The sequence below is a fragment of the Eublepharis macularius genome, chromosome 7 (assembly GCF_028583425.1).
Source record: "Eublepharis macularius isolate TG4126 chromosome 7, MPM_Emac_v1.0, whole genome shotgun sequence".
Lineage (NCBI taxonomy): Eukaryota > Metazoa > Chordata > Lepidosauria > Squamata > Eublepharidae > Eublepharis > Eublepharis macularius.
Window position 1 is genome coordinate 111843006 of NC_072796.1, and position 23887 is coordinate 111866892.

At 38.4% G+C, this 23887-nt stretch overlaps 1 protein-coding gene across 1 annotated transcript in view; it reads left to right on the top strand.

The window, feature by feature from the left end:
- Positions 1-23887, top strand: part of VPS13B (vacuolar protein sorting 13 homolog B) — a 553219-nt gene that overhangs the window by 281122 nt on the left and 248210 nt on the right. The window contains exons 26-30 of the mRNA XM_054984385.1: positions 5534-5705; positions 6600-6714; positions 8623-8689; positions 11869-12277; positions 15285-15387. Coding sequence (XP_054840360.1) covers positions 5534-5705; positions 6600-6714; positions 8623-8689; positions 11869-12277; positions 15285-15387 — 866 coding nt within the window. The remainder of the gene's footprint in view (positions 1-5533; positions 5706-6599; positions 6715-8622; positions 8690-11868; positions 12278-15284; positions 15388-23887) is intronic.

The following is a 23887-nucleotide window of genomic DNA, read 5'->3' on the forward strand; positions in this document are numbered from 1 at the left end:
TTATATTTATTCTTGACCCAGCCAAGCCAACTCTGTTCAAGTACTAAAAAAGCCCCATCTCCTAAAAGAGTTTAAAGCACTGCTTCTAGAAACATCTACATTAGAGGTGTGCCACAAAAAAAAATTACATTATTTGGATCCAGGAACAGAAATACCATAAATATTTGGTATTCCTGATATTCAGTCCAAAAATATCAATTTAGTATTCAGATTCATTTTTATATGGGAATCTGAATATATTCAGCACATTATTCACTATAGAATAACCTATCTGGGAGGCTGAGGGGGCACATTTTTCAAGCAAACACCACCAAAATTGCAGAGAACCTAGTATTTCCTGTCCACTAAAGATCTGCCCCTCCAAATTTCAAGAAAATTGGACCCAAGAGTCCAATTCTATGGGTTCCCAAACAAGGGGCCCCCAGCCATTCTCTGTTGTTTCCTTTGGGGAGGGGAGATTCCAAGACTTTCCAGGGCAAAGATATCCTTAATCAAACACAAGGGGCAGCATCTGGCCAAAACCAGTCCCAATGCAAGCTGAGCAAGAAAGTCTGTGACGGTGAAGCTTTAACGAGCCTATGGACACCCACCATTTGGGAACTGGTCAGCCAATTCTCTTGGCTGAACTGACTCTCTCCCCTCCCCGTGTCACTCTCCGAGAGCCACATAATGAGGGTGACCTGCCGCTCCAGCAAATGCTCAAGCATGGCATAGGTGGAGTTTCAGTGAGTGCAAACATCCCTGATCAGGCGATGTTCCAGCACAACTGCTAGGACCTGCTTCTGGTGCAGTTGGCAAGTAGCTTTCACACTGTGCGAGAAGTGGCCTGTGATGTGCTGGCATCTCATGATGAAACTGGAACTCAGGAGTCACAGTGTCTGGGACTCTGAAGAAGCCAGACCTAACCCATCCCTCACTACAAGGTGAAGTTTGTGGCCCATGCAGTAAATGTCAGTGAGGCCCACATGTGCTGCCCAGATGTTTTGGGCGCAATAGATCAGGTATCCCATGGTGACATCCCTGCCTATACACTGCACTAAGTGTTTCTCAATGGCAGCAGAGATATTGTCTGCCATGTATTCCTCATCGAGAACCCCAGTATGGAGCACAGCTTTATGGTAGCTGGCATTCCTCCATCTGACCCTGGTTTTCCCACCCACCCCCTTCCAGGAGGTCCATAGAGTTGTCACTAGTGCTCAGTCAGTTAGAGTTACATATGCTGTGACAGAGGGCAGGTCCAGATGTCCAATGTGAAGTGTGCTCTTTCCCAGCATCGTGGGAGAATGTTTCTTCACAATCCTTGGCAGACCCTTAAAGGGAGGGCACTATGATCCTGCTCAGTGTGGTGTAAGCAGGGTGTGTGTATGAAAGGCAGACTTCTTGGAGCAGCCTGTGGAAGCCGTCACCCTCAACCATGGAAAAGGAATGTCCATCTAGAGCTATCATCTCACCAATGAGGTGAATGATCCCCTTCCCTGCCCTCATGTTCCCTCCTCCTGGCACATTAGTGCCACCCCCACCAAACATCACCAGAAACGCTTGGCATCCCTTCCCTACAGGAGACCTGGGAGGGGGTGAAGGCACCAGAGATGGTTGTGAGAGGACAGCGCCCTTTGGGGCACTTCTTCCATCTCTTCCTCTTCTGCCTCCCTGCTCTTCTCCTGCCTCTCCATCAAAGGCCAGGTGGTGGCCTCAGAGGAAACTAGGGAAAGCTCACCAGTGGTGAGCCTCTCCTCCAGTTCCTCCAGCATCCTTCAGGTTCCTGGGGTGAGCTCAAGGATCAGAAGACTCACATCCCCCAAGTGCACCCCAAAGGACACCTTATGCTGATCCTCCTCCTGCTTCTGGGTCTCAACAACTGGAGGAGGGGGAGCCTCAGCAGCAGGCCCCTTCCCAGTGCCAGCTCCTACATGAGGCACCTGTGGGGGCAGTGCTCCTTGAAAGGCCTCTTGCTGTCACCAGCCTCTTGGAGAATCAGGCATCTCTCCCTGCAATCCAGACTTGTACAGGTCAGCCCTTGGCAGTACAGGCATTTCTTTTCTAAAGCACATTGCCTAGGGGCTTTCAGTGAGGAATTGTGGCAGGCTGACATCCCTGAGAAGTGGAGAAACATTTCAGTCAGAAACACCAGTAGAGAAGGAGATTCCAGCTGGTGAAATCTTCCTGGATCAAAGGGAGATCATGAGATAAACCATTTGCACTCCTGATGGCTGCTCCTCATGAGTTAACTGCAGAAATGGAGGTTTCTGCAACCAGCTACTGAGTTGAGCAACCCAGAGTCCCTCACCGCTGTGATGTAGCCTTTATATGGACACTAAGTCTGATCACTCTCATTTCTTAAAGATGTATGGAAATATTACTTTATAGAGAGAGAGAGAGATTTTCTCCAAGACAAAGACACGATTCCTTACAGAGAGATAAGCCTTTTTTGGGATTATAAAAATAAAAAGGTATCTGAAGGATTTATGGACTTAAGAACATTTGGCAAAAAGTTTAATTAAGAGAAAATATAAGACACTTCTGAAACGGAAAAGGGGACAATTATCTTCTAATTTTTTTAGATCTTATTTTCGATGAAAGTGCATATGTGGCAAAGTTACTAGCTAAAAAGAACAGACCACCATTGGGATTATTTTTTGTTTATCCTAAATGACTCTACTTAATTGGAGGATTTTGCACAACAAAAGATGAGATAATGATTCAGACTGTGACTTCTGTTGCAATGGTGACATGGTTCAAGTTGTGGACAATGAAAAGTGAAAGTATCTGATTTGTAAAGACTCATAAGTTTGTATGATTTCTTCTTGGTCTCCATCCCACAATGGCAAATACCATTAAAATCCAGGAGGGGCTTGATAGACCTACCTATAGAAAAATAGCTTCACTGGACTTGATTCAGAAATTGTTTGAACAAATAGGAAATAAGATGGAAGATTTTGGAAACAAGATAGAAGATAGAAGCTTTTGAAAAAAGAATGAATGAAAGGCGTGTTAAAGTAAAAGAGGAAATGACAGGAAATAAAAAAAATTGGGAAATCTTATAAAGCAAATATCTAGAGAAGTAAAGCAAATAAATGACAAGAGATCTTCCCATAAATGTATAGGAGTTCAGAGAAGAGCATTAAAATGCTTCAAGGTAAACTATCAAATTTTTTCTTTGATTTAATAGACAATTTGGGGTTGGTTGAATTTATAGAGACAGAAAAATGGTAATTCAAGAGAATATATACATTTTTCAGAAAGACAAAGATCTTTTCAAGAATAGACATGATTTTGACATTTAATTTAATTTAATTTAATTTATTATATTTATATTCCGCCCTCCCCGCTTTCGCAGGCTCAGGGCGGACATCAAGAGACTTAGCTACCAAGGTATCTAAAATAAAGATTTTATCAAAGATTTTATTAAAGACTATCTCAGATAATAATCCTGTGACTGTGGTTTATAAAAGAAAATCCAGCATTTTTAGATGGAGATTAAACAAAGTATTATTACAAAATGAAACAATTGTTGAACACTGTAAAAAGAAATTAATTTTTTTTAAAATTAATTTAAATAAGGGCACTTACCATAACCCCCTCCTCCCGGGCCCAATTTGGGTAAAAAAACCGGGCCCAATTTGGGTAAAAAAACTCGAATTGGAAGCCCAAAACACATCCCTAAAAATGAAAATAAAATTGAACAATGTAAAACAATGAAACTTTGAATTCTCAAATAAATAAGGGAAATGGTTGGCCTATAAATTGCAAAAAAAAGAGAAAAGAAAATGATATTGAAAATACAAGAGGGAGATATTGTATTAACGGATAGTGTGACTATACAAAAACCTTTTTATCAGTATTATTCCAATTTATATAAGAGTTACGGTATACCATTGAAAAAATAGACTAATATATTAGTAAACAAAATTTATCCAGGCTCACGGAACAACAAATACAAGTTATGAATGGACCTATAACAATAAGAGAAGTGGTGGAAACCATCAAAAATATTAAATCAAGAAAGGCCCCTGGATCAGATGGCCTTACTATAAGTGCTTTGAAGGTGAACTTTTACAACCTTTACAAAATACAATGCAGGGAAGAAATATGCCTGAGACATGGAAGGAGGCTAATATAACATTAATACCCAAAGATGGACAAGACCTGACATTGACAAGAAATTGTAGACCAATATCATTATTGAATAATGATTGCAGGTTGTTCACAATGATATTAGCTGAAAGACTTAAAATAATTCTTCAAGAATTGATTCAAGAAGACCAAAGTGGATTTTTACCTAAAAGGCAATTGATGGATAATGTTAGAACTGTGTTAGATATTTTGGAATATTTGGAAAAACATAATGAAAAACAAGCTGATTTGATCTTCTTAGATGCAGAGCGGGCTTTTGAACTGGACCTTTTTTGTTTAAAGTCTTGGAGGATACGGATTTTGGTGAAAATTTTATAAAATGGGTAAAATTGATTTATACCTCTCAAATGGCAGAACTAATTAACAGAGAACTGACTAAACCATGTGAGATAAATTAAAATGCCAGTGCATTCCTCTGATGCAACTAGTGTTCCACCAACATCTGCATGTCAGAAGAGCTTCTTTTATTGGCAGGCACCACAAACTGGTACAATCCAGCTCCATCAGTTTGAAACATTTCAACATTGCATATGAAGTTGTTTTATACTCAGTCAGACCATTATTGTCTACTCTAATAATATCTCTTTCAAGTCCCAGGTAGAAGTATTTTACATCACCTACTACCCAATACTTTTCACAAGAGATGCTAGGGATTGACTCTGCAATCTTTTACATACAAAGCAGATGATCCGCCATTGAACCATGCTTCTTCCTTTATTTTCACACAGGTTTTGGGAATCATTTTAACATTCGTATATTGCAAAGAGACCTACAACTTCTGAAAATTATGCAAAAAATATTTCAGCTGGAAATGAGTTATGCAGCTAGAACTGAAGTTTGAAATGGTGAAAAGTGGCATACAAAATATTTTAAGAAAACCAGTTAATAAATATGAAATCTTTCTATGACCTCGATATGTATTTTCTATGAAATATGATCATGAACATAATTTCCAACCTGGAGCTGGCAACCCTATGAATATTGTTGGGTTCGATATTTTACCATGAAACAAGTTTGCTTTTATAATGGTCTTTCTGTCTCATATGTCATATAAGATCATTATGATCACCATCTTCTCAAGTTAGAGGCCTTGTTGTACCAGTTTTAGGCAAAAAGAGAGAATTTGATGTCCTGTCTACTCCTACCAAAATGAATTTGTCTTGTGGGTAGGGCATAGTGATAAGTACTAGGAAAGGAAATTACCCACAATGTTGTACTCAGGACTTTCAGCTGATGAGCGTCTTAGAAAAACTTTATCAGGATCAAATCCCTGAATATTTTTCATTTTATATGTGCACACTTACTGTGTTACATGTTTAGTGTATTAATCTTTCTGAATAATAGCAAAGATTGCAACTAGTTTTTGTGCATGTTACTTTATGCTTTTTTTTCTTTACAGGGTGAATCTCTTCAAGGTGGCGATGATTCTCCATTTTCAGACTCTGTTACCTTAGAGCAAACAACAAGCAATATTGGCATAGCAAGTGGACGTGTTAGCTTATGGATGCAATGGATGTTGCCAAAGCTCACAGTAAAGTTGTTTGCTCCAGACCCAGAAAGTAAAGGCACAGGTATTACATATATTACTTTTAAAAAAAAATTGTTTTGAATTTTGCCTGGCTGCTTACAATTTAAGATTTTAAATCATCTGGATTTATCCAATAAAATGGATAGTCCTAAAAAGCCTAAAACACCAGTGAACTCTCCTTCGTCTCCAGAGTACCCATGTCTAAGTCCTTGCCTTGCTCTGCAAAACATGGCTGTTTGTCAGTGTGCTGCTCAACATCTGGATGTTTGATGACTGAATATGTATAGTTGGTTTGTATATGTCTCTGTTTTAAATGGAGTGGAGTTATGCCTCAGAGACTGATTATGATGCACTCATTTTTTTAATTAAAAGTTTTATATACTTAAAAACAAAGCTAAAAAATTACGCATATACTAATAAAACAAACAAAAACCATGGAGTGGAGTTATGCATCAGAGACTGTTGATGATGCAGTCATTTTGATTTGCATAGCAACAAGATGCTGTGGTCCTGCTGTAGCCCTTGATAATGGCAGGGGGAGACAGGATCCAGTTCCCTGTGTTCTGCTCCAAAACACTTGATCAAAGAGAATTTCCAAAGACTTTTCCTGCTGTACATAGATAGTAGCCCATTGATGGTTGGGGTGAGGAGTGTGTAAAGTTTTTCATTTAGCTAGTGTATGTACCTATTGCCCATGCTGAACTGGAGGAAAAATTATATGCTTAATGCAGTTGGGGCATATAAATGTTCAGTCCGTATCCCATTCTTTTGTGGGGTCCCTTTTACTGCAGTAGCTATTTTAGAAGTTTTTCCTTTATGATAGAGCAACTTGAGATTCAGGTCAAAATGTTGTACTTAAGCTTCCTCAGAACTATGCATTGTTTGTGGAACTTTCTTAAGGGTTGGATCTCATAGCAAATGTTCATTGGAATTGCAGAGATTTGCGTTGTTAGTGAATTAGAAGATCTCAGCGCCTCAGTAGATGTACAAGATGTCTACACTAAAGTGAAATGTAAAATAGAAAGCTTCAATATTGACCACTACAGAAACAGGTAATTAAAAGATCTTATTTATTCATTTTCTAGGTAACATTCATATTTTGAAGAGATAAATACACAAGATAAATACATATCGTAAGTTAAAACAAAAAGATGTTGTTTTAATCAGACCACTAGCATGCTGTCACACAAAGTCATCTCTTATTTCAGCTGTTGCATGACATCATCTCTTATTCCAACTGTCACATGTCATAGAAAGCCATCTCTTGTTTAAACTGTGACGTGTGTGTGTGGATAATTAGTCAATTCTGGTTTGCCTTAACAGAAATTGGTTTCAGTGTATTTGACCTTTTCCCTCACCTTTCTTGCATAGACCAGATTCCTTATTCCATCAAAATGCACCTACCCGAAAATGCAAGTTCTGCTCTGTACTAGAGTAGACTCTTGAAGCAACAACTGCCTGTGTAAACTGCCCACTCCTTTTCCTGGATCTTCTTATATTCCACAGTTGATTTTTTTTCTCCCTGAAAACATTACCTACCAACTACATGTCAGGTGCATTGTCTCAAGAAAAGTCTTAGCAAGTGACCTACAAAATACCAAGACAAATAGTAGTTAATAAATGAACTTCAGATTCTGGTTTTACATACTGGTTTTGAAGTAGCTAGTGGTTTGGCCTGCATTTGGATGATCAACTAACCATTGTTACTTAGTTAAACCATGAATTTATTTCACATCTGACCCGAGCCATGGTTTACTAAAAAGTCATTATTTTTATTTTTTGTTTCAGCATTTTTAAACCATTTTCTTCTGATCAAGATAGATTATAATGTTAATACAAACTATAATAAAACCAATATAAGACAATCCTAGCCATCATAATGGTATTACCTTTTATCTACAGCAGAAGGTCAGACCAGTACAACAAACTAGAGCATCAGTAAATCAAAATTCACTCCCTAAAAATATCTTAAAAGCTCATCTTTCCAGAGATTCCAAAAACCCAGTAATATAGGATGCTTCCTTGTATTCTCATCTGCACCTGGCTTGCCAACTCTTTCTTTCTTGGATTCAGCTGATCTACCATTTTAACATCGATTAAGCACTTACAGTTTTTTTTTTAACCTTAAATTAACTGCCAGGGCAGGAGGTGTTATTCCAAAAAGGGCCACCACACAGGGGAGAGAGTGTTTAACTCTGTTCCTCTGTGTCACTGTTCCAGGTTAAATTGTAGGTCTACACCTAATTACAAATTAAAGTATTGAATAGTATTGCATGCAAGATGTACGTTATATAAAAGGAATCAAACCAGGTTATTGCTGGACAGGAACATGAAGGTGGTTAAACTTTCAATGTTGTTTAGACTAGAAAAGTCATTAAATGAAGTTTCATCTGTTTTGGACCCCAAAGAACAGAACTCTTAATGTGCCAATATGGTTTTATCATTGTTGTGGCTAGGTAGATAGCTAGGACATGCCTTTCTTTTCAGAAGCCAATGCAGGCTTGTGTGTGGAAATGCTTCTGAAGTGTCTGTCCACGAACTTCAGTAACAGCAAGCAGCAAACATCTTGGAACACTCCCATGAGTTCTGATGACTTTATTTTAATCAGCAAAACACTCCCCCTGCCTCCATGTGTTCTGCGCGTTTAGATCTTTTGCGCAATCCTAAGCAGTGTTACACCGTTCTAAGTCCATGGAATTCAATGGTTTTTAAAGAGTATTACTCTGCTTGGGACTCCATATCCATATTTAAAGGCCTGATTTGAGAAATCCTATATAGACCTAGTCCTCTTTACTTCATTATTGGCTTCTTTCTTCTTCTTTGTCACTTCTGATGAGTTCATCTGCCAGCTGGCTCAGTCTGTATTTATGTTACCCATTTTTTTTAATATTCACATGGTTGAAATGTGTGGACTCTGATCAATTGCAGAGAATAGATAAGGTAAACATTGTGTTTTCCAGACCAGGAGAAGGCTGGCAATGTGGAGTTTTTGAAGGCATATTTCTACAATGCAAAGAAAAGCTTGTGGTGAGATTTCTGTTGTAGAATAAGCCATTTAACCAAATAACTATTCTAAAACCTAAATATTACTTTGTTATCATATAGAAGAGAGAATGACTGCAAGAATTATAGTTCAAACTACCATGGGAACTTTTGATAACAATTTGTTTTCGTGGAAAAGATTTTTAAATAGTGATTTTGTTTTTCGTTCCTTGGTTCTTGCAGTCTGTCTCCTTCTATTCTAATATAGCTTCTTGTTTTTAATGAAAAAGCAAATTGAACTATAGTTAATTGTTTTATTTTAATTCTTGATACTTAATACTTTTTGATGTCCTGCTGCATTGCTGCTTCCAATTAAATATTTGCAAGTATTTTTTAGATCATGATTTTTCCTTTTCAGTCTTACTGGTTTGTGATACCTGAGGATTGTCAAAATCTACATTACACTCTGATGATCCTGGCGCAATTCAGTTTAATTCAAAATACTTGATTTTTTTCCCTTCCTTATGGCTTTGTGTTTGTGTTTTGCTTTTTTTTTTTTTTTTGCCTGTATCATCTCAAGCTTTGGGGAAGACTCTTGGTCTCTTGGGAAATGTGGAGGTGTCTTCCTTTCCTGTACTGACAAGCTGAACAGACGTACATTGTTGGTTCGACCCGTCAGCAAGCAGGACCCTTTCAGTACCTTCTCGGGCTTCTTTCCCTCTGTAAGAAATCAATATAATATGTTAACTGCAGAACTTCCATTAGCATTCAATATTTATGAGGGTGGTGATGGTAGGAACTGCTTGTCTAAAAGCTTTTCCCCCTCCTCCTTTTTATTTTCCAAGTGTACTGATAATAATTATATTCTGAATTCACAAGGTTGGTTGGCGTAGCACTGGAAGAACACTGAGAACATGTGTTGAAAATATACATGGCCCTTCAGAATGAAGGTGTGCATTTGCGTGCTTGAAGCTAATCATATACAAAAAAAAATTGAGGACTGCCCATGCTAACTGTACCAGGACAATATCAGATGTTCCTGTGTTATTGTTGTTTCACTAGCACAAATGTTGGCATTGCTACTAAATAACAGTTAAAATAATCTGTGTCCTATTCGTAATTATTATAGTAAGCATGTTGCTAAAGGAACATATATCTCAGACAACCCCCAACAAAGGATTTACAGGTGTTACGCTCCTTGATATTTTTAAATCTGTGGTTGTTCACTTGGTATTTTTCAAGGAGAAATCACTCCGTGTCAATCCTAGGGTGGAAGACAGTCCATCCAATTTCTGTACAGGGGAAATCTAAGTAAATCCAGCTTTACTATGTTATTTATTTTATTTTTTCCTAGTGCTCTCCATTTTTTCCCATTGGAGTAAGTTAAGAAAAAGTTACTTTCTTTCCCTATCTCTACACAGGGATGAAAGAAGCTAAAAGTTCATATAGTGCTGAGATTTCTCCCTGGCAAGTAACAAATGGACACTATCAGCTAAAGAACCAGTTCTGATGGCTTGTTTTATTTTAATGTTACTGGAAGTTCTGTTATTGATTGATTTTATTTTTACATCAGGAATATATACATGTAAAGTTATTGCTGCTACATATGTCAGTTATTTTATTCTAACTCAAATGAAGCTAATTTACTAATAAGTTGCTATATATTGCAAGTTGCTAAGTCCTACATATTTCCATTTTCATAAAATAAGTTTAAAATGTAGCTAAATAATAAAGAAGTGTTTCTGAACATCACAATTTGGAAATGTTGAAAAAGCAATTATGCAGTTAGTTAAATTCAAATGATACATATGTTTTAATTGGAAAAGTTAAATGTGCCATGAAGCAGTGGCCCCTTGGACATGTGGGAGCTGTGTTGCTTTTGCAAAAAACATCTGAAACTGTCTTCTCCATTAATTTCAGTCAGGGGAAGTTCTGCTTACTCATCTCTTTTATGTGAGTTGTGCTGCAGCTGTCATGGAAGTGGATGGGAAAATTCATATGGACAGAAGCCTCATACATGAGCCAAAGCTCCTGTGGAGCTTTCAGTTGCACTTAGAAAGTACAATTCAGTGTGAGTTCTGCTGCTGAACATAAGAACAAAAGAGCCCTGCTGGGTTGGACCAGTGGTGCATCTAGTCCTGTCTCACACAGTGGGCATCCAGTTGTCCTGGAGGGCCAATAAAAAGGGCACAATAGCCAAGGGCTTCCCTGATGGTGCCTCCTAGCACTGGTATACAGATGTTCACTGCAGCTGTATAGGGAGGCTCCTTTTACTCGCCATGACTAGTAGTTATTGATGAACTTAGCCTCCATGAACCTACCACCCTTTTAAAGCCATCCATGCTCATGGCCATTGCTGGACAGTGAATTCCACAATTTAATTACTTGTTGAATAAAGAAATATTTTCTTTTGACTGTCCTAAACATGTTGACTGTTGTATTGCCCATCAATTTCATTGGATGCACCCATATTATAATATTATGGGAAAGGGAGAAAAAGCTCTTGCTATCCACTTTCTTCTCCCCATGCACAACTTTATAAACTTCTATTAGTCCCTGTCCCCCATCCCCATTTCCCCGGTCTGGTTGTTTCTTCTCTAAACTGAAAAGTACCTGACTCTTCAGCCTGTTGGAGAGGTGCTCCAACACTTTAATCTAAGTTGCCCTTCATGGTTGCACTCTGTTGATTTCTACAGGATTTGAGTTGCATTTGGATTCAGTGTGAATCTAGTGGAGACCAACTGAGTCTCATTCCCAAGTTGATTTTAACATACTTTACATTATTCTGCCAAAATAAATACAGAGTTTTTTAAATTGTCTTTTAAAACTAAATAGTTAAAGTACAAGGGTCAGGTATTAAGGGCCAAGTCTTAATACTTGCCTGCCTATCCTCTTCAAAAACAGCCCTCTCAATGCTCCTTTTTAATCTTTATTATTATTATTGATGTACTTACTGTATATTAGAACAATTCCTTATGGAAGCACAGACTGTTTTAGTTATATGTCAGAGATCTGAAGCAAATCAGTACTATGAAAAATCAAATTTGATTCAGTTTGTAAGGAAACCTAATCAGTTCCCACATAGTCATAGACATTATTTCTTTGGAAAAACAGAGGGCTGAAAAGAAGTAAAAATATAAAAAGAAATAATAATAATGGTTAATTGACAAAGGTTCTTATAAAATAAAATCTTTTTTCTGATTTATGTCCATTTCTTGGCATAGACAACTGCAAAACTTTTGGATGGTTCTCATCAACAGCACGGATTTCTCTCCCTGACTTATACAAAGGCAGTCACCAAAAACGTCCGTCACAAATTGATTTCAAGAAATGAACGGAGAATCTTGCATAAATTATCTGAGAGTTTCACTGACGGTTCTCCTCATTTCCTCCATGAGATCCTTCTTTCAGCTCAGGCATTTGATGTTGTCCTCTGCTTTCCTTTTCTCAATGCAATTGCAAGTATATTTCAAGCAAAATTGCCACGGAGTCCAAAAGAGAAAAGAAAATCACCAGGCCAGCCTACAAGGACTCATATACTCACATCTCGCAACTTGCCACTAATTTATATCAACACTGGGGTAATCAGAATATTCTTTCCCCACATGGAAGAAACGCAGCATAATATAGAAGGTATGGTGTGCTTTCATACAATATATTCATCTGATGTTATCTTCAGAAAGGAAATTGTTTTCTTGGCTAAATATCTAAAGCCAATGAGTTGAATCCAAACCTCATTTTCTGCTAGCAGGAAGGACACCTGCTAGCAGAGAAGGAGGAAGTGATTTTCAGTTCTTTTCCTCTCCATTACAGACTCTACATATAATGTCCAACACTGTTCCCTGTCCATCCTCTGCAGTGGGCTGCAGTGGGAGGAGGGAAGACAGAGAGCTCTATTCTGGTAGTTCTACTTGAGATCCAATGTTTTAATGGATAATTAATGTACCAATTTTATTTATTTATTTATTTATTTACTTACTTATGTCATTTATAGTCCGCCTTTCTCACTGAGGCTGAAGGCGGATTACAGTATGAGATTACTACAATCAGTATCAATGACATTTCATAAACAGTACCATAGGGGAAATAGATACAAGTTTAAAAGACATAGTATTAGCAAGAATCCAATACAGACAGAGTAGAAAAAATACTGAAGCAGAACATAATCAATTCTAGGACTAACATTAGACAACATGGAGTACTGGTGGTTCATAGGAGTACATATTTAAAGCAGCAGATAATATGTAAGGCAATATAGTGATGAAGTCTATGGTCCCTCACTCATTAGCGAAGCATCTTCCCTACAATACAGCCCTCCCATTTGAGTAAAACCTTCTTGAATAGTTCAGTTTTGCATCAGTTACGAAAAGCCAGGAGAGTGGGGGCTCTTCTGACTTCCTCAGGCTCTTCTGACTTCTCCAGGTAGGTCATTCCACAGGATAAGGGCCACCACAGAGAAAGCTGTGGTGGCCCCTATCCTGTTGGGAACAGTTTTTTTCTGGACTCATTGGTTATTCTTTCCACTGTTGACTTGTACGTAGCAGGAGCTATCTAATATTCGCCTTTCAGATTTTCATAAAATTCTGAAATAGGAGAACTGTCCCTGGGACTACCATTCTTGCAAATGCTGCTTCCCAAAGTCTGTGATGCACAGCACAATACTGGTAACTTTAGGGCACCGCTGAATTATATTGTTTTAATCATAGGTGAAAGCATGCTTGAAACACAATGATCAGAGCTCCATTTAGTTAGCAGACTTCCTTTAAAAGCCTAGAGATGAATTAGAGGTAGCATCAGATTTCTAGCTTGGTGGATTTGCTATCAAGAGCCCTTTGAGAAAATTTTGAAGCAAAGTTAATATCCTTCCCATTGTAATGCACATAAACAAAAGTCCCAGGACTTCAATAAGCACCAGCTAGAAGTTAGCTCAAGTTGTGTAAAGTTCATAGTATAAATATAAAAGTTTTGTGGTTTTAAAAATTTTTTGAGGTTGGCTTAAACATCTACCGCAGCATTTGCAACTGATGATCTTTATGGCCTGATTAAGGTACAAAAGCTTTGTTCGCTTTATTTTCCACATAGTCAAGACCTCCTTCAAGCAAACCATTCTTATTTTCCCAAATAGTTTACCACACAAAACATTTAGTGCAGTTCTTTCTGTAATTATTTTCTGTGTGCTCCATAAGTATTGGATAGAATTATCTGACACTAACCATGGTTTGCTCATTAAAGCTGTGCGTCCAGATTGCTGGTGTACTCTCAGTATGGTTTTCTCTTGTTGTATCTCTATGGTGTGCAGAAGCCAGTTTACATATATATTTATTTACATGATTCTTCTAAGCTGCATGTGAAGTTTGCTTGTTCTTTCCACATCAAGGAGCATGTTGTTTAGTAAAGTACTTAGCACTCACCACACTCTCAGCATCTGTAGCTGAAAGCTTAGTTTTCAAAACAAGATGTCTGGGATATCTCACTGGGTGGCCACAGATGGGGAAAAGGGATTGAAAGCTTACGTACATCCTCAAAGTTATATGCTTGTGAGGAATACTAGGCCAGACTGCATGTATATATCAAATGACATTGTTAGCTTCTGAGATGTCATACAATCCTTCACAAGCTAAAAAAAAGTTACACAACATAGAATGCAGAACCTGTTCTGAATGCATGCTGCATTATTTATTAGCTTTTTATTGCAATGACGTCATATGAGCTGTTACTGCAGATGACTGAAGCACCAGTTCTTCCACTCTAGTTGATGGGAGCTAAAAGTTTTCAATCTTTAGAAACAATTCTAATAAACTTGTCCCATTGTCACAATATTCTGTCACTCTCTGGCATGAACAAGGAACACAGATATATTCATTTGCCTCTCAGTTCCTGCAGTAAATAGGGTCCTTTGTATGCACTGCATGCCAGTTCAGTGTAGCGGTTAAGAGCAAGAAGACTTTAATCTGGAGAACCAGGGTTTATTCCCCATTCCTCTGCTTGAAGCTAGCTGGGTGACATTGAGTCAGTCACAGCTCTCTCAGAGCTCTCTCAGCCCCACCCACCTTACAGGGTGATTGTCATGAGGATAATATAACATACTTTGTAAACCGCTCTGAGTGGGCATTAAGTTGTCCTGAAGGGTGGTATATAAATCGAATATTATTATCACAGTTTCAGACATTTTGCTAGCCATTGCTTAACATTCTTACTTGCCTTGTAGTTTGATGTATTCAAACGTTTAAATACCTACATAGTTATGGAAGGATCTTTTCAACCTTTTAAAAGCCACTTTTTCAATAAGAAACAGTATTTTTATCCTGGCATTAAAAGCAACAATACTCATCTGCCTCATTCTTCCTACAAGCAGGATACTTGACTTCTTTTTCCTAAAGTACATGCCCTTCTAATTTGCTAAGTGGCAATGGCCACACTTGGTGTGGTTGAGTGAAAGAAAATAGGAAGGGGGCAGTTTTCCATATGGATTGGAACCAGTAAGTAGTATTATTTTCTTTTGCATTCTCTTACTGATATCCTTTGCACAAATAAAGTTGCTGTGTTAAAAAGTGACAACACTTCATCATGTGATACCTTAATCAGCATTTCTTTTTGCACAGATATATACCTCCATCACTGTTTCTTATTGTAATTTCAGCTAACAAAGAAGATACTTTGGTCCTTAGAATTGGTTCTGTGTCTATGGCTCCGCAGGCTGACAATCCTCTTAGTAGAGTTGTGCTGAGAAAAGATATTTATCAGTAAGTACTTTTTAAAAAAATCTTTCACAATAGGAAATTTTATTTCAGAAGAAAGTTTCATAGGATCATTCATACTGCCTATGTGGTTGAGGATTAGAATTGCGTTGCATCAGTTCGCCCTACCTGCAGTTTACAAGCTCAGTTTAAATGTCTACATTTGCACGTAGGCCTTATCAGGATAGACATACATCAAAACTCAAGATCACATAAGCAAAGGCTCTGCATATTGGGAACTCTTCATATTGGTCCCTGTGCAAAAATTAATTTGAACACACACACAAAGGGTAGGAGCACTATGTGTGATCGAGCGGTTAAATGCAATCTCTCAGCATCATTGCCACTCTGGAAGATAGACAAAGGATGACTGTCTTCCTATAGCTAGTGTAATGTTGATCTATAAAACCTGAGTTTTGTTAAAAGTATTTTAATTCAGTGTTTTCCCTTTAAAGAACATATTGGCAACATCTTTTTGCTGCAAGTTTTCACATTCATCCAGACACTTCAAAAGTCTGTGTGGGAGAGCAACAATTTAAATAATAAATATACTAAGGACATTGTTTGAAAAGCTTTTTTCCCTTTTGCTAAAATTCAATGAGGGTTTTTTTTTGTGCAAATACTCTATCTCTCAGTAGCTATGTAGTGTGAAAGTGATTTTCGTAATGCTAAATGGTTAGCAGACTTTCAAAATGCTGGACTGTTGATGTCATGTGGATCAAAGCTGTGAAAGAAAGCAAACTTCTAAGGCAAAGTTTCACAGTAAACACATTTTTGTGTGTGAATGTCGTGCTCTGGATTGTGTCACTGGGTCTGTGCAAACCACACTAATCATATGTAGGCAGCAAAACTGGAGAACATATGTAATCAACATGATGATAATAATATATGATCCTTACTGGAGTTGGCACTGCTAAGAAACATGAAAGTATTGTTGCAAATAATACCAAGTGAGAAAAGTCACAGAAATACAGATGAACAAGTGTCTTATACTTCCTGTTGGCCTGTTTCTCAGATGTGGTGATACTTTTGTTTGAAAAATATTTCAGAGTACACTTCAATAGAAGTAAGTTTCAAACATCAAAATCTTTTCCCAGCAGTAAAAAAACGTACAGCTCCAAAACTGACATATTTTCCTTTCAGTCAAGCATAGAAATTAGAATGGCATAGGCTGCTTGAAGATTTCCAGCTTCTGCTTGTGGAGGGAGGCTTTGTCATAATGCATTTAATGATGGGTTTGCTCCAGGGGCCTTTTTACTTGTCAGTCTTATAGCTACACAGGCAGGCAAATGTGTAATGCGTAAATTATAACATGTGAACTGGTATCATGTGTCTGACTTGTCAAAAGACCCATGAAATTGGGAATGCTTACTTGAGCATACAAATAAGTCCACAAAACAACTGTTCAATCTTCCCAAGGAAATTTAGGATTCACGTGCAAAGATAAAGTTAAGAGGGTACTAAAGACATGTACGGTCATAAGAGTAAATGGTAGAGTTCTACATTGGCATTTACCTAAGAGTTGGACTTTAGGAAAATAAAAGGTTGCCAAAAAAGAAGAAAAAAAGAAGAGGGTTTCATTTTCACAATTTGCATAAACTTTGGAATCTGCAGTTTCTTGTATTACATTGACTAAGAAAGCATTGAAATCAGATGAGGACCTTGTGTTCCTGTGTAAGCGAAACATTAGAAAGAGTTGAAGAATTTACACATTGGCTGTGGGGAAGCATATTACAGATTTTGAAGATGATAAGCTAGAAGTTCTTTTCTTAATCCATTTGAACCTCATTTATGAAATATCAGGTCAGCAGAATTTGCTCTGCAGCCCTCACCTACATACTGTTGGCATGGTAGTTCTTTCATACTCTGGTGGTTCTTTCATACTATTGAGCCGTGTTTTGAACACTAAGGTATTCTGCCAGTGTATTCCGTTTTGCATTGAACAGAGCTTAGACAAGATTTATTCATTATAGAAGGATGGAGCCCTGTTTATTCAGTGCAATTTTGTTTTTGTGTTGCTACTGTGAATTTTTGCTCATTACAGTTTTCTGTACAAGAGTAAACTAATTGTAGGTAAAACTGGGTTTATTAACATTTCATATATAGTATAAGTGTATTTAGCATTACGAGTACATACTGTGCAGTCTTTTGAGTTCATTCTATGCATCACACGTTAAAATAAATATATATTTTCCTATGTAGAGATGACCTCACTTCTGCCTTATTAAGGAAATAGTCGTGTGTGAACTGAAGCAGTGCTGAGCTTACAATTGTACTTCTGAATTATTAGGTGAAATCTTGAAACTTTCCAGCAGATTAAGTCAGGATAGATGGATTCATGCAGTAGTCTTCATGATCTGGAAACTGTTATGGTATCTTTTGATGCAGCTAATACTTATAGCTGGGATCAGCAACTAAGTTTTCAGAAAGGCATATTTTCATGTTAGGATAGGGGTCAAGAGGAAGCATCATTGGCTCTTTCTATATACTTGATCTTACAGTCTTCGAGGGGGGGGGGTTCTACTATCATTTCCCTTCATCTTTCTTTGTGCTCAAAAATAAGAATATGAAGGAAGGGTTCTGCTAAAGTCCCGCTTCCTGTTTACACTGCAGGGAGGGGGGCAAACTGCTATTTTAGAGTTGCTAGAACAAGGTTGGCAACTGGCAGGAGACTTACTTGGGAGGGGGGCTTGCTGGTGACATAATGACATAGCCAGCAACATGCTCATATTACTCCCTGTGTGCCCAGAAGTGTCATCAGTGCATCACCAGTTTTTGTCAGTGCTAGATTTTTCCCAAATGCTAGAGTATCCCCAGCGACACACTGATGTCACTTCCAGGTACACAAGGAGAGATGTCAGCATGTCGGGACCCTGCTCATTTTCCTGCCGTTTTCCTCCCACCACCTAGCTGAGTGGTAGTGAGAAGCCCCTGCCTGCAGCAGGAAATCCTCAGCCACCAGAGGGAACCTGGCAGCCCTAAGCCCTTTGATGGGTCTCAGTGTGAGAGCAAGGGACTAAGGTGCATTATATGGTTAACATAAAGGGTTTGGGGGACCAGAGTCAAAGCTAGTGAAAAATATATTTATTAATTAAAATATTTATAGACCACGTTACCCAAAGTGCCCACAGGCAGTTCACATGAAACTGCCAAAAAAACCCTCATAAAAACAAAAAAAAATATTTCAGAATATATCCAGACCAAATATAATCAACAAATGGAAATCTTCGGGCACTGAATTTCGTTCTCATGCCTCCAGTTGTCTTTCCCATTTTGGCACATGCTATGTCTTTGAGCTATTATCTAAGACATTGCTACTTCCTGTGGTTGTCAACCTCCAGGTGGTGCCTGAAGATGTCCCAGAATTACAATTGATCTCCAGATGACAGAGATCAGTTCTTATGGAGAAAATGGCTGCTTTGGAGGGTGGACTCTAATGTCATTGTCCTGGGGGGGTCCCCTCGCCTCCCCAAACCATGTCACCTCCAGGATCCACCCCAACACCTCCAGGAATTTCTCAATTTAGAGTTGGCAACCCTACTATATCCTGTTTGTCTCAGCATGTGTACATTCTCAAATGGAAGATCATTCAATAGTTCAATGATCCTCAATCCTATGGCATCAAGTTCTTTGCCCGAAATTTGGCTTGTGAGAGATGCTGTTCTTCTAGCCATACATTCTAGAAGAACGCTTAGTAAACTTTCTATCTGTCAAATAGTTAGGTAATATCATTTTACCCTGTTAGTCAGAATTATTAATATACATCAGTGTTAAAAAGAGCGTTCAACGGTATCTACATTTCAAGTAAATATGGCAGTTAATGTACTTCAGATTTTCTGTTGCCTGTTGCCATTTTTAGACATTCTAGGTTGGGAGAATGAATGTGCTTGATGAGGAAGGCAGTGTGCTGGCAGGCTCCACCCTGTCCTATGCATGTTCTTTGGAATGTTTGTATATACAAGCGCCTACTAGAGCATATGGACATTGGATTCCCCACAGTTGGGAACTTTGGAAAAGGCAGTGTTTCCAGCTGCACAGAGAATTGTACATGCAGTTGAGAACAAACACTGCCTTTTCTGTGTGTGAAGGCTCTGTGTATGCATTCCAGTGAATGTGTACAGGTCAGGGATCTAGCTTGCCTCTGCAGTGTTGCTGCCCCCTCACCTCCACATGCTTCTTTTGCCCCACTAAGAACATCTGAAAAGGATTTAAATGATTAACCAGTAGAATTTGACATTTGCTAGTTAAACTGTTTTTACTCTATGAAATTGCTAAAACGCCAATTGTGTAGGACATAAACCCCATTTTCATCACCACTGCATTGATTCTCAGTCATATAGTCAGGATGGCTTAATAAAATATTGCTGGAACCTTAGATCTCAACTACACTCTATTTACAATCCCATGAGAATCCATAGAATGGCCCACAAATTCTCTAGACAGCTTGGTTTGTGCCTAGGGTCTAGCCAGGAGGATGTAAGAAGGGCGGTATTTCAGTCAACATTCAGTTTACCACGATGGCTAGTCTTACTTCTGTTTCTGCTATATGACTCCTGACATCCAGGATGAAGGTTGACCTGGTGTGTGAATGTTGTTTTTTATAGTACTTGGGATTTGGGGTAGGATAGCCACAGTATTTGCATTTAGATACATTCCAGTTAGGCAAATAGATGACTTTCCACACACACACACACAAATCATTTTCCCCTGGGTTCTTCCTGCTGATTTCAAAAACGTGTTTTTTTAAAACAGTCACTTCAAGGATACTTTGTTGCCATATATGTTTAAAACTGACATCTAAAAGTCTTGGTTGTGGTAAACCGTTTTACTTTTAAATGATTCAAAAATGCTTCTCAAAGCTTACTGTTACCCTTTATCTTATTAATGGTTTGTGAGTAAATATAATTTAAATTATATTTGTTTTCAAAAACTGTTTTGTTTGGAAGGTATTTTCCAGTAATATTTAAAACAGATTATTTTCTTTTAATTATGGTGGAATTTTAAGTTGAATGTAATGTGAAGGCCATGCTTCTGTTACTAAGAGAACCGTATCCTAGTTGTAATGAGACATTTGTTAACTTCTGTATACAGCCTGCGGTTCATTCCTTAAATATTTGTGGGTTCTCTGATGTCCTTCACAGGGTTTTATCTATGACAAATTTTTACCACAGCTCTTGAAGTGCTTTGTGAGAATGGGTGTGGGGTTTTAGTTAGATTTTTTTTTGCAAAATTGTTCCCTAAAATCTGCACTTTTTAAAGTCTCTCTCTCTTTCTCCCTGTGCTTAGTTACTGTAGGCATATTTTTTATACCAGAGCTTTCTTGTATCAAGTAAAATTGTTGCAAGTGACCCAGGTATGTCCTTCCTGTCCATTTCTCTGTTCAAAACCGTATTTCCTTAACTGTTTTGCTCTATGAGGGTTAAAAGATTTAGATGCCTGTATCTCGTCTGGTGAAGGAATCCTTTTAAGTGTACAAGTATCTTGCAGGGAAAGGGATAAATAGTGCCCCCCACCCTTGCTGGTCTCCTGTTCAGTCTGAAGCCACCTGCTGCTGCTTTGGCTTCGGTCAGAGATATACACAAATCACTGGGTCATAACTGACTCATTGTGGGTCATGATGTATCACTGGTTAAAACTGCATTTGAATTAGCCTGTTTTGGAATGCTTCAAACATTATGAATACTCTTGTACAAAAGTTGCATTCATAAATTAATTGCACATGTTTTCCAGAGGCAGTCTTTGGAAAACATGCCTTGTCTTAACAAAATTAATTCCCCATTTCTCTACTTTTTTATGCATTACTGTATTTGGATGTTAGGAGTTTTTCAAAGGAGGTCTCAGAACTATTTCTAGCAAAACTGCATTTTTTCATTTTGAGATTTTTACTAAGGATGATTTCTGTTGTCACAGTTGAGTATGTCTCTAAGAAGCCATATTCACAAACCTCAGCTGACATGGCTGTCAAGACTCGTGTTGATGAAAAGTAACATTGGACCTACTGATAGAACTGAATCTGTAACTGAATGGTGACTGCCTAGACATTGATAAAATTTTCTCACGTAAGGACTGGTCTCACTTGGCATGTGTAAAAATTACAGCTGGCATTTAAAAAAATCCCACTCAGAAATGTTGGCATGCTTTTCTTCTCCGTGTACATTGATGTTTGGCTGATCTAATGTGGAGGCTTTGTGTTTGGCAATCATAAAAGCAATGGTGTACTCTGTGGCTTCCTGTGGCAGGATATAGGTTTCTAGGACTATGTGTAGCTTCTTGCTGCCAAAATCTACCTCAACAATACAGTTGGAAATGACTGAATAATGTACTTCTTGAATTTTTACCCAGTTTTAAGTTTGAGTATGAAAAGTTTAATTTTCTGTACATGTTTCAGTTTTTCTTGATCATTTGTGTATTAGGTTGTGTGTATGATATTCCTCGGTTTGACCAGTTTTTAAAAATTATTATTTTTAATGTACCCATTTAGTGGAGTTGCCTGGCAAGCCATGGGTAATGTACTTTTTTACGCTTTTGTGTTCAGATAGTACATTTTGCATAGTGGTAGTTTTGCAACTCAGGGTGCAGTGTTAAAAAAAAACTTGGCAAGAAGTTTGTCCCATTAAACTCTGCATAAATATACATAGGATCAGGGATGCATAGGTGGATCTCATTCAGATCATGAGTTTTTAATAATAGCAACAACAACATTCGATTTATATACTGCCCTTCAGGACAAGTTATCACCCACTCCGAGTGGTTTACAAAGTGTGTTATTATTAGCCTCACGACAATCACCCTGTGAGGTGGGTGGCACTGAAAAAGCCCTAAGAAGCTGTGACTGGCCCAAGGTCACCCAGCTGGCTTCAAGTGGAGGAGTTGGGAATCAAACTCGGTTCTCCAGATTACAGTTCTGCTGCTGTTAACCACTATACCAAACTGGTTCTCCTTGCCTCTCCAGCATGCCTTGCTGTGCATTAGATTTCATTTATGTGTCTTATAACTACCTAGAGTTATAATAAAACAGGCGTCTCTGTACATATCCGGACCTGTATCTCTAGCCATGTGTATAAATTTGTGCTGTATGTATTTCTTTCTCTTTTTTTCCAGGACTAGGATTGCCAACTCTGGGTTAGGAATTTCCTGGAGATTAGGGGATGGAGTCTGGAGAGGGTTGGTTTGGGGAGGGGTGGGACCCTGGGGGGGTATAATGCCATAAAGTCCACCCTCCAAAGCATTTCTCCAGGGCAACTAATCTCTATGGCCTGGAAATCAGTTGTAATTCCAGGAGCTCTCCAAGTCCCCCTTGTAGGTTGGCAACCCTATCCAGGGTTGAAGGATGAATAGGGAGCTCGATTCCCTTCCTGTTTCGCTCCAGTGCCATTTGGGTTTTTTATTATTTTTTTATTTTAATACATAATAGAAATAAACACTGGCAACTATAGTGAGAAATCTACACATAAGCGTCTATAAAAGGTTTCCAAATATCTAAAAATAAATCCATCTGCAGTTGTTGACTATATGCCAAACGTAGTTCAAACGTGTTCAAATGTAGATAAAGTTGTAATGTCTTCCATTCATTGAATTATAGGAGGTGGCCATTTGTCTGTCCAGTGTTGTAAAGTAAGTCTTTCAGCTACAGTAAGGACACGGAGGGTCCATTTCCATTGACTATCAGTTAGATTCCAAAATACAGGTTGGTAATTTAAAAGCAAATAAACATTTTCAAAGATCAATGGATGTTATAATACAAAATTAATATGAGTAATAACTTCTTCTCCTAAAGGTCAAATAATAACATAGCCAGAGCATGTGCTTAAGAGAGACATCCTGTAAACTACAGTGCCAGCAATTAGACACTGTACTTAATCCTTTACTAAAAAGGCACTTTAGTATCAAGTGGAGGTTTTCAATGAATGAACACCGCAAATCATGTGCATTTTCAAAGTGCATGGTAGGTCACACGGATGTGTGGGGGTAGGCAAACTTTTCTTCAGGCATTGGAATTTTGTGCCCAATCAGTTGAGAGGCCCTGCTGCATGCTGCTCTCTGCTAGCAAGAACTTTTCTTGGCAGCAAAGGTAAATGCATGTAGCAATTGGGAGGGTGGCAGCTGGGTCACAATTCACTCTCTTCCATGTCTACCGTGTCAGATCAGGATGTACAGATAGATATACAAATACAAAAGAACTGCACAACAGAGATCAGTTCCCCAGGAAACAACAACAACATTCGATTTATATACCGCCCTTCAGGACAACTTAATGCCCACTCAGAGCGGTTTACAAAGTATGTCATTATTATCCACACAACAAAACACCCTGTGAGGTGGGTGGGGCTGAGAGAGCTCCAGAGAGCTGTGAATAGCCCAAGGTCACCCAGCTGGCTTTAAGTGAAGGAGTGGGAATCAAACCCGGCTCTCCTGATTAGAGTCCCATGGTGTTAACCACAACACCAAACTGGCTCTAGTTGCTTTGGAGGGTGGATGATAATGGCATTATATCCTGCTGAGGTCC